Raw genomic sequence first — 12170 nt, forward strand, 5'->3', positions numbered from 1 at the left:
GCCATTAGTACCATCTCCCCACCCTCCTGGAATACTATGATGCCAGAACATTCTGTTTGGCTGGCAGATGCTTGGGCTTTTCCAGTCTCCATCTTGTCTCTACTTCCTGCAGGGACCCCCACTACCCTCGAGGCAGTCCAGACAGGCTGTCCGTGGGATGGAGAAGTAGTGCTGATCTGTTAGTTACCCTCCCCACCACCTCAAGACATTAGCAGTCAATCTAGGAAACTCCTGGGCCAATAAAAAGGGACACTCAAGGTTGCAATCTCCTGGAAAAATTCCAGGTCTTCCTCAGCTCAACCAAATGCTTTTAAGCCATACCAACATGAACTGCAACCAGGATCAAATCTTTGTCACCAGAGCTGATTAATATGAGCTAGTAAGCCCATTAATATGTGGATTCTGTAATTTTTCAACCTGCAGTTAGATCGTCTGGGCCTACCTCTGCTACAGCGGCTAGTTCTCATTCAGTGATTAATCTCACAACACAAATAAGGTGGTCCACTGTCTTTGAACTGAGGCAATAAAGACCGAGTCAGAGAAACAAAGGTGGTCAAAATCCAGCTAAATGGACATTGTTTCTCTGAAGTAGTAGCAATGCCGCAGTTGTATCAGTGGGTGTGCACACTAAAGTAAATACTTAGGATCATTTTCTTCCGACTTAAGTACCAATAACATCTTCAGCACATTAGGGAGCACTTTTCCTCAGGGAAGGGCAAATCAATTCTTAATAAGATATGCATTTTGAGAGGTAAACAATGCAAGATACACCGTACAAAAATGAATCTAAGGAAGGCCTGGCCATTAAAATCACTTTTAACCCTCAATTCCCCCCACAAAACGGAAAAGCATTTTTACAATAATGTCAACTGTGAACTTGGAGAAGCACCCCAGCCTCAAGGATTTCATCTAGGGACATTTTTCCAGTTGCATGTTCCTGAGAAATATGGCTGCATAATTTTAACCTTTAACAATTTCCATTTATTTTACTCAAAGTAAGCAGTTAAACTGACAACACACTCATACTGGAATAAAAAATTTAGCACATCAGACTTTGTCTTTGATTTTTTGGAATTTAAAAGCCATGAAAATATGACTTTTTAAATTGAAATACTAACATCATCATAAAAAAATGGAAGCGTAAAAGGGGAGTGCCTACGAAAATTTGTGAATACTCTTTAAAACTGCAAGTTCTCAAAATTCAAATGACATATTAAAAACTTTTTTGCAAATCCTAGCTTGGTGTAGTCAAAATCCAAAGTACCTAAAAAGTCTGACAACTACTGAGATCAAATCCTTCTACACAGACAGAACTTTACGACTACATAAACATTCATTATAAAGCCAGAAAGGAACATATAAACCTCTTTTTATTAAACCAAATGTGGCTCAAAAAAGTTCCCCGTTTAAATACTCCAAGTAGCTCTGATAATAAACTATAGAAGTCAGAGTCAGAAGTTCAGGAAATGCACTCCAAAAGTGACAACTCCAAGTTAACCCAACTGAAAAATTTTTGTTTTCAATATTTTGGGAAACAAAAGCAACCAAGCAATTAAAACTGATTTGTTTGTTTAACACTGTAACTAACACCTTCCTAGAGTTGTGGTTCCCCAGGAGGATTTTTCCTGAAGGTAGCATCTAGGTATTTGAACCTTAGGAGGTCCACCAGCATACCTGGGCAATGTTTGCATGCTAGTATTAAATTCGGTGCAGTGTATTCCCAAGCAACTTTTGTTCGGTTTTATTATGGCTTCTTTTAAGATGAGGGATCATTTCATTTGTTTTTCTTCTCGACCTCTCACCTTACCATAACCAGTGATCAAGATGTCCACATAAAAAATATACAGGAAGCCGGGGAGTTGCATAAAGTCAAAGAAGCAGCTTGGAGAACCCTGGGTTAGGTGAATTTGACCAGACCAACCTATTGCTGAATAATAACAATGGTATTTGTTAAGTGCTTCCTATGTGCCAAGCCCTGTTCGAACTGCTCAGGTAGAAATGAGATAATCAGATTAGACACAGGCCTTGTCTACCTAATTGCTCAGGGCTCCGAGTGTAAGGGGTGAGAGAGGACAGGTGCACCATCAATTCCAGTGGGGACTGAAGACAGATTATGCACACAATGTGTGTTGGGGTGGGTGGGGGGGGGAGATGAGGGATCCTTATTATCTGAGTTTCCTCTTTCTCAAGATTCTACACCATCCTACACCCACTAAACCTAAGGTGATAGTTAATGTATGGGCAGAGCTGGGGCCAAATAATACTTTATAGTGGGAATTTGCTAGAACTGGAGCCAGTAAAGAGAGAGTATGAAGTGAGAAGTGTAAGGAATGCACCATTTCAGAGTCATACAACCACCATATATGCCTTTCTCCCATGTGTCCTTGAGAGTTGGTGAGAGTCATTTGAGAGCAGCAGCCGTAGCTTCAGGTACTCTACTATTTTAGCAGGGATATGGGCCCCTGGAGAGGGTCTAAGTTGAAATCTAAAACAGATTTTAGTCGCCGCCCTATCAAGCTGTCCAGGTTTACTGTTATAATAGAGACTATAAAATAATTGACAACTGCATGCGTTTACTTTTTGAGAGACAGGCAACCTCTGAAATTGGAAGAGGCTATTCTCTGAAGTCTCAACTAAAGGACAAGCCGAAGAAATTTAGGTTGACCCCCATCCTTTCTCGGTTCCCTAATGTTGTAGCCCTCACTTCCTCCAGTGAGTAGAGACTCACAACGTAACACAGTAACTACAGAATGATGTCCACTTTAAAAGAAAAAAAAGGTGGGCAGAAAAATTGAACACAGGGAGGAAATTCATTCTGGCAGTTTTGATGGCTGAGTGGTTTAGATGTTGGACTCAAAATCCACTGTCACACTGGAGGATTCAAATTCTGCTCACGGCGACTGCTTTTTCTGTCAGATTGTAAACTCTGTGAGGGCAGAGATCATGTCCGCCAATTCGCTAGCGCTCATCCCGGCACTTTGAACAGTGATCCCGTTGTTGTTTAGGGACGGTCTCTATATGTTACCGACTTGTACTTCCCAAGCGCTTAGTACAGTGCTCTGCCCACAGTAAGCATTTAGTAAGTACGATTCAATGAATGAATGAATGATCCACACACACGCTCAGCACTCAATATGTGGTGTTGACTGGTTGGGGGGAGGGGTGAAAAATAAAGGTTATTTTACTTTCTAGGCCTGCCACTCCCAAAATGCGAAGATAGCCAAACTCGGGTCACGTTAGAAAGTGTGGTTCCGGTTCGAAGGCAGTCGAATTGCTCCAGATTGACAAGTTGCGTTTCCTCCACTTCCACTCCCCCTTTCTGGAGAGGCCGGCAGAGGGGGGAGGGAAAAGCGAATTTCTCCCCGCCCTCCTCCCCCCTTCTGCCCTTAACAGTGTCAGAGAGGTTCCCGAGAGCTGCTTTTTTTCTCCGTCCCGCCGTTCGGAGAAGGAGACGTGAGATGTCACCGATCAAGTGGTTAGAGAAGCAGCGTGGCTCAGTGGAAAGAGCCCGGGCTTTGGAATCAGGGGTTCAAATCCCGGCTCCGCCAATTGTCAGCTGTGTGACCTTGGACAAGTCACTTCACTTCTCTGGGCCTCAGTGACCTCATCTGGAAAATGGGGATTGAGACTGTGAGCCCCCCGTGGGACAACCTGATCACCTTGTCTCCCCCTCCTCCCCCTCCCCATCGCCTTACCTCCTTCCCCTCCCCACAGCACCTGTATATTTATATGTATCTGTACATATTTATTACTCTATTTTCCTTGTACGTATTTATTCTATTTATTTTATTTTGCTAATATGTTTTGTTGTCTGTCTCCCCCTTCTAGACTGTGAGCCTGCTGCTGGGTAGGGACCGTCTCTCTATGTTGCCAACTTGTACTTCCCAAGTGCTTAGTACAGTGCTCTGCACACAGTAAGCACTCAATAAATACGATTGAATAAATGAATGTTGCCAATCTGTACTTCCCAAGCGCTTCGTACAGTGCTCTGCACACAGTAAGCGCTCAATACAATTGAATGAATGAATCCCCAGGGCTTAGAATAATGCTTTGCACATAGTAAGCGCTTAATAAATGCCATCATTATTATTATCAAGTGCAGCGGGCGCTCCTCGCCCCAACCCCTTTTTAGGCATTGCTGCCTCCGGGCCCTCGACGTCCAATTCAAGTCGCTTCCCTCCTTCCTCCCCACAATCCCGGTGGGGCCCGGGCACCCTGGCAGGCCACCTCCTCCAGGAGGCCTTCCCAGGCTGAGCCCCCTCCTTCCTCTCCCCCTCTTCCCCCTCCCCATCCCCCCCGCCTTACCTCCTTCCCCTCCCCACAGCACCTGTATATACGTATACATGTTTGTCCGTATTTATTAGTCTATTAATTTTATTTGTACATATTTATTCTACTTATTTTATTTTATTAATATGTTTTGTTCTCTGTCTCCCCCTTCTAAACTGTGAGCCCGCTGTTGGGTAGGGACCGTCTCTGTATGTTGCCAACTTGTACTTCCCAAGCACTTAGTACAGTGCTCTGCACACAGTAAGCACTCAATACAATTGAATGAATGAATTACTCTATTTTATTTGTACATATTTATTCTATTTATTTTATTAATATGTTTTGTTTCGTTGTCTGTCTCCCCCTTCTAGACTGTGAGCCCGCTGTTGGGTAGGGACCGTCTCTCTATGTTGCCAACTTGGACTTCCCAAGCGCTTAGTCCAGTGCCCTGCACACAGTAAGCACTCAATAAATACGACAATGAATGAACTACTCTATGTATTTATTTTATTAATATGCTTTGTTTCATCATCTGCCTCCCCCTTCTAGACTGTGAGCCCGCTGTTGGGTAGGGACCTCGCTATGTTGCCAACTTGGACTTCCCAAGTGCTTAGTCCACTGCTCTGCACACAGTAAGTGCTCAATAAATATGACTGAATGAATGAATTACTCTATTTTATTTGTACATACTTATTCTATTTATTTTACTTTATTACTATGTTTTGTTGTCTGTCTTCCCCTTCCAGACTGTGAGCCCACTGTTGGGTAGGGACCGTCTATGTTGCCAACCTGGATTTCCCAAGCGCTTAGTCCAATGCTCTGTACACAGTAAGTGCTAAATAAATACGATTGAATTACTCTATTTTATTTGTACATATTTATTCTATTTATTTTATTTTATTACTATGTTTTGTTGTCTGTCTTCCCCTTCCAGACTGTGAGCCCACTGTTGGGTAGGGACCGTCTATGTTGCCAACTTGGACTTCACAAGCGCTTAGTCCAGTGCTGTGCATGCAGTAAGTGCTCAATAAATACGACAATGAAGGACCTACCCTATTTATTTATTTAATTTTATTGATATGTTTTGCTTCGTTGTCTGTCTCGCCCTTCTAGACTGTGAGCCCGCTGTTGGGCTCACTACGTTGCCCGCTTGGGACTTCCCAAGCGCTCAGTCCAGTGCTGTGCATGCAGTAAGTGCTCAATAAATACGACTGAATGAAGGACCTACCCTATTTATTTATTTAATTTTATTGATATGTTTTGCTTCGTTGTCTGTCTCCCCCTTCTAGACTGTGAGCCCGCTGTTGGGCTTACTCTGTTGCCCGCTTGGGACTTCCCAAGCGCTCAGTTCAGTGCTGTGCACGCAGTAAGCTCTCAATAAAAACGACTGAATGAACTACTCTATTTATTTTATTAATATGCTTTGCTTCGGGACTTCCCAAGCGCTCAGTCCAGTGTTAAGGACGCAGTAAGTGCTCAATAAATACGGCTGAATGAAGGAACTACTCTGTTTATTTTATTAATATATTTTGCTTCGTTGTCTGTCTCCCCCTTCTAGACTGTGAGCCCACTGTTGGGCTCACTGTGTTGCCCGCCTGGGACTTCCCAAGCGCTCAGCCCAGTGCTGTGCATGCAGTAAGCGCTCAATAAAAACGACTGAATAAAGGAACTACTCTATTTATTTTATTAATATGCTCGTTGTCTGTCTCCCCCTTCTAGACTGTGAGCCTGCTGTTGGGCTCACTCTGTTGCCCGCTTGGGACTTCCCAAGCGCTCAGTCCAGTGCTGTGCACGCAGTAAGCGCTCAATAAATACGAATGAATAAACTACTCCATTTATTTTATTAATATGCTTTGCTTCATTGTCTGTCACCCCCTTCTAGACTGTAAGCTCGCTGTTGGGCTCACTCTGTTGCCCGCTTGGGACTTCCCAAGTGCTCAGCCCAGTGCTGTGCACGCAGTAAGTGCTCAATAAAAACGACTGAATGAAGGCACTACTCTATTTATTTTATTAATATGTTTTGCTTCGTTGTCTGTCTCACTGGGAGCTCACTCTGTTGACCACTTGGGACTTCCCAAGCGCTCAGTCCAGTGCTGTGCACGCAGTAAGCGCTCAATAAAAACGACTGAATGAAGGAACTACTCTATTTATTTATTTTATTAATATGCTTTGCTTCGGGACTTCCCAAGCACTCAGTCCAGTGTAATGCACGCAGTTAGCGCTCAATAAATACAACTAAATGAAGGAACTACTCTATTCTATTAATATGCTCGTTGTCTGTCTCCCCCTTCTAGACTGTAAGCTCGCTGTTGGGCTCACTCTGTTGCCTGCTTGGGACTTCCCAAGCGCTCAGTCCAGTGCTGTGCACGCAGTAAGCACTCAATAAAAACGACTGAATGAAGGAACTACTACATTTATTTTATTAATATGCTTTGCTTCGTTGTCTGTCTCTCCCTTCTAGACTGTAAGCTCGCTGTTGGGCTCACTGCGTTGCCCGCTTGGGACTTCCCAAGCGCTCAGTCCAGTGCTGTGCACACAGTAAGCGCTCAATAAAAACGACTGAAGGAGCTACTCTTTTTTATTAATATGCTTTGCTTCGGGACTTCCCAAGCGCTCAGTCCAGTGTTATGCACGCAGTAAGCGCTCAATAAATACGACTGAATGAATGAACTACTCTATTTTATTAGTGTGTTTTGGTTCATTGTCTGTCTCCCCCTTCAAGACTGTGAGCCCGCTGTTGGGCTCGCTATTCATTCATTCGTATTTACTGAGCGCTTACTGTGTGCAGAGCACTGTACTAAGCGCTTGGGAAGTCCAAGTGGGCAACACATAGAGACGGTCCCTAGCCAACAGTGGGCTCACAGTCTAGAAGGGGGAGACAAACAAGACAAAACGTATTAATAAAATAAAATAAGTAGAACAAATTTGTACAAATAAAATAGAGTAATAAATAAGTACAAACATGTGCTGTGGGGAGGGGAAAGAAGCTAAGGCGGCGGGGGGGATGAGGACAATTGGAGGGGGCTCATTCAATTCATTCATTCGAACCCATGACCTCTGACTCCAAAGCCCGGGCTCTTTCCACTGAGCCACGCTGCTCGTACTTCCCAAGCGCTTAGTCCAGTGCTCTGCACACAGTAAGCGCTCAATAAATACGATTGATGATGATGATATTTATCACTCTATTTATTGATTTATTTATCTTGTACATGTCTACTCTATTTTATTTTGTTAGCATGTTTGGTTTTGTTGTCTGTCTCCCTCTTTTAGACTGTGAGCCCGCTGTTGGGTAGGGACCGTCTCTACATGTCGCCAACTTGGACATCCCAAGCGCTCAGTACAGTGCTCTGCACACAGTAAGCGCTCAATAAATATGATTGATGATTCGATCGTATTTATTGAGCGCTTACTGTGTGCAGTCATGTTGCCCACTTGGGACCCCCCAAGCGCTCAGCCCAGTGCCGTGCACGCAGTAGGCGCTCCATACATCATCATCATCATCATCAATCGTATTTATTGAGCGCTTACTGTGTGCAGTTATGTTGCCCACTTGGGACCCCCCAAGCGCTCAGCCCAGTGCCGCGCACGCAGTAGGCGCTCCATACATCATCATCAATCGTATTTATTGAGCACTTACTGTGTGCAGTCATGTTGCCCACTTGGGACTCCCCAAGCGCTCAGCCCAGTGCCACGCACGCAGTAGGCGCTCCATACATCATCATCATCAATCGTCTTTATTGAGCGCTTACCGTGTGGGGAGCACTGTACTAAGCGCTTGGGAAGTCCAAGCTGGCAACATCTAGAGACAGTCCCTACCCAACAGTGGGCTCACAGTCTCAAAGGGGGAGACAGAGAACAAAACCAAACGTACTAACAAAATAAAACAGAGTAGATATGCACGAATAAAATGAATAAATAGAGTAATAAATATATACAAATACATCCGCCTGAACGACGGAGCGTTGGCTGACCTTGCTCCCCAAGCGCTCAGCCCAGTGCCGCGCACGCAGTAGGCGCTCCATACATCATCATCAATCGTCTTTATTGAGCGCTTACTGGGCGCGGAGCACTGTACTAGGCGCTCGGGAAGTCCAAGCTGGCAACATGTAGAGACAGTCCCTACCCCACAGTGGGCTCACAGTCTAGAAGGGGGAGACAGAGAACAAAACCAAACGTACTAACAAAATAAAATAGAGTAGATATGCACGAATAAAATGAATAGAGTAATAAATATATACAACTACATCCGCCTGAACGACGGAGCGTTGGCTGACCTTGCTCCCCAAGCGCTCAGCCCAGTGCCGCGCACGCAGTAGGCGCTCCATACATCATCACCAATCGTCTTTATTGAGCGCTTACTGGGTGCGGAGCACTGTACTAAGCGCTTGGGAAGTCCAAGCTGGCAACGTCTAGAGACAGTCCCTACCCAACAGTGGGGTCTGAAAGGGGGAGACAGAGAACAAAACCAAACGTACCAACAGAATAAAATAAATTAGATATGTACGAATAGAATAGAGTAATAAATATGCACAAATACATCCGCTGGCAACGTATAGAGACAGTCCCTACCCAACAGCGGGCTCACGGTCTGAAAGGGGGAGACAGAGAACGAAACCAAACGTACCAACAGAATAAAATAAATTAGATAGGTACGAATAGAATAGAGTAATAAACATGCACAAATACATCCGCTGGCAACGTCTAGAGACAGTCCCTACCCAACAGTGGGCTCACGGTCTGAAAGGGGGAGACAGAGAACAAAACCAAACGTATTAACAAAATAAAATAAATTAGATATGTACGAATAGAGTAATAAATATGCACAAATACATCCGCTGGCAACGTCTAGAGACAGTCCCTACCCAACAGTGGGCTCACGGTCTGAAAGGGGGAGACAGAGAACGAAACCAGACGTACCAACAGAATAAAATAAATTAGATAGGTACGAATAGAACAGAGTAATAAATATGCACAAATACATCCGCTGGCAACGTCTAGAGACAGTCCCTACCCAACAGTGGGCTCACGGTCTGAAAGGACGGTCTATCCTACTTATTTTATTTTGTTGGTATGTTTGGCTCTGTTCTCTGTCTCCCCCTTTTAGACTGTGAGCCCACTGTTGGGTAGGGACTGTCTCTATGTGATGCCAATTTGTACTTCCCAAGCGCTTAGTACAGTGCTCTGCACATAGTAAGCGCTCAATAAATACGATTGATTGATTGATTGATTGAAAGGGGGAGACAGAGAACGAAACCAAACGTACCAACAGAATGAAATAAATTAGATAGGTACGAATAGAATAGAGTAATAAATATGCACAAATACATCCGCTGGCAACGTCTAGAGACAGTCCCTACCCAACAGCGGGCTCACGGTCTGAAAGGGGGAGACAGAGAACAAAACCAAACGTATTAACAAAATAAAATAAATTAGATATGTACGAATAGAGTAATAAATATGCACAAATACATCCGCTGGCAACGTCTAGAGACAGTCCCTACCCAACAGCGGGCTCACGGTCTGAAAGGGGGAGACAGAGAACAAAACCAAACATATTAACAAAATAAAATAAATTAGATATGTACGAATAGAGTAATAAATATGCACAAATACATCCGCTGGCAACGTACAGAGACAGTCCCTACCCAACAGTGGGCTCACGGTCTGAAAGAAAGGTCTATCCTACTTATTTTATTTTGTTGGTATGTTTGGCTCTGTTCTCTGTCTCCCCCTTTTAGACTGTGAGCCCACTGTTGGGTAGGGACTGTCTCTATGTGATGCCAATTTGTACTTCCCAAGCGCTTAGTACGGTGCTCTGCACATAGTAAGCGCTCAATAAATACGATTGATTGATTGATTGATTGAAAGGGGGAGACAGAGAACGAAACCAAACGTACCAACAGAATGAAATAAATTAGATAGGTACGAATAGAATAGAGTAATAAATATGCACAAATACATCCGCTGGCAACGTCTAGAGACAGTCCCTACCCAACAGCGGGCTCACGGTCTGAAAGGGGGAGACAGAGAACAAAACCAAACGTATTAACAAAATAAAATAAATTAGATATGTACGAATAGAGTAATAAATATGCACAAATACATCCGCTGGCAACGTCTAGAGACAGTCCCTACCCAACAGCGGGCTCACGGTCTGAAAGGGGGAAGACAGAGAACAAAACCAAACATATTAACAAAATAAAATAAATTAGATATGTACGAATAGAGTAATAAATATGCACAAATACATCCGCTGGCAACGTAGAGAGACAGTCCCTACCCAACAGCGGGCTCACGGTCTGAAAGGGGGAAGACAGAGAACAAAACCAAACATATTAACAAAATAAAATAAATTAGATATGTACGAATAGAGTAATAAATATGCACAAATACATCCGCTGGCAACGTACAGAGACAGTCCCTACCCAACAGTGGGCTCACGGTCTGAAAGGAAGGTCTATCCTACTTATTTTATTTTGTTGGTATGTTTGGCTCTGTTCTCTGTCTCCCCCTTTTAGACTGTGAGCCCACTGTTGGGTAGGGACTGTCTCTATGTGATGCCAATTTGTACTTCCCAAGCGCTTAGTACAGTGCTCTGCACATAGTAAGCGCTCAATAAATACGATTGATTGACTGATTGATTGAAAGGGGGAGACAGAGAACGAAACCAAACGTACCAACAGAATGAAATAAATTAGATAGGTACGAATAAAATAGAGCACTAAATATGCCCAAGTCCACCCGAGCGGTGGCTGACCTTGCTGGATGTCTCCGTTGTTTCCTCCGGGGATGGGCACGCTGAGCTGCCGCTCGGGCTGGGGCAGGCAGCGGCGGCAGAAGGAGTGCAGGCAGGGCAGCAGCTTGGGCTCCGCCTCGCGCCGGCTCTGCAGGCTCTGCTGACACACGGCGCAGGTGTCCAGCAGCGAGGCCGGGGGCCCGGGGGGAGGCCCCGACGCGGGGGGCGGGGGCGCGGGGCCCGACGACGACGACGACGACGACGACGACGATGAGGTGGTGGTGGTGGTGGTGGTGGTTGAGGTGGATGTGGAGGCCGCGGGGTCCTCGGCCGCCCCGCCGCCGTCGTCGTCCTCGTCGTCGTCCCCCGCCTCCTCCACCAGCGCCGCGGCGAGCGGCGGCTCCGCCTCCGCCGCTCCGGGCCCGGCCGCCGCCGCCGCCCCCCCCTTCTCCTCCGCCGCTCTCGGCCTCACCGCCGCCTTTGTTTTCCGCCATGTTTCCTCTTTGAACCCGCCGCCCCCCGCCTCAGCCGCAGCCGCAGCGAGAGCGGCCCCCCCCCCCGCCTCCACCTCGCCTCACCGCTCTCCCCCCTCCCTCACCGCGACGCGCGGGAGCGAGCGCGCACGCGCGCCGAGGGGGCGGGCTTCCGGGGCGCGAGCCCGCCCGCCCCCTCCCCTCCCTCCCCCCCCCTCCACGTCCCGTCGTCTCCTCAGCGTCGCGCGCGGCCTGAGGGAGGCGACGGCCGCTCCAGCCTCGCCGCCACGCGAGGGAGCGAGCGCGCACGCGCGTTGAGTGGCTGCTCCCCTGACGAGAGCTCCCCCCCCCCCACCGCGACGCGCGGGAGCGAGCGCGCACGCGCGCTGAGGGGGCGAAGCGACGGCTGCTCCCCTGACGAGAAGCTCCCCCGCCCCGGGCGAGGGGGCGGATCCAGCCTCACCGCGACGCGCGGGAGAGAGCGCGCACGCGCGTTGAGGGGCTGCTTCACTGCTCCGGGCGAGGGGGCGGATCCTGCCTCACCGCTCTCCCCCCTCCCTCACCGCGAGGCGCGGGAGCGAGCGCGCACGCGCGTTGAGGGGCTGCTCCCCTGACGAGAGCTCCCCCCCTCCCTCACCGCGACGCGCGGGAGCGAGCGCGCACGCGCGCTGAGGGGGCGAGGCGACGGCTGC

The 12170-nt window shown here is 47.1% G+C and overlaps 1 protein-coding gene across 1 annotated transcript in view; it reads right to left on the minus strand.

Annotated features, from left to right (window-relative positions):
- The window catches only part of TRIM33 (tripartite motif containing 33), a 106600-nt gene extending 95101 nt beyond the window's left edge, over positions 1–11499 (minus strand). Inside the window, 2 exon segments of the mRNA XM_038749210.1 lie at positions 11027–11445; positions 11447–11499. Coding sequence (XP_038605138.1) covers positions 11027–11445; positions 11447–11499 — 472 coding nt within the window.
- Between the last annotated feature and the right edge of the window lie 671 nt (positions 11500–12170).

The sequence above is a fragment of the Tachyglossus aculeatus genome, chromosome 7, assembly GCF_015852505.1.
Source record: "Tachyglossus aculeatus isolate mTacAcu1 chromosome 7, mTacAcu1.pri, whole genome shotgun sequence".
Taxonomy (NCBI): domain Eukaryota; kingdom Metazoa; phylum Chordata; class Mammalia; order Monotremata; family Tachyglossidae; genus Tachyglossus; species Tachyglossus aculeatus.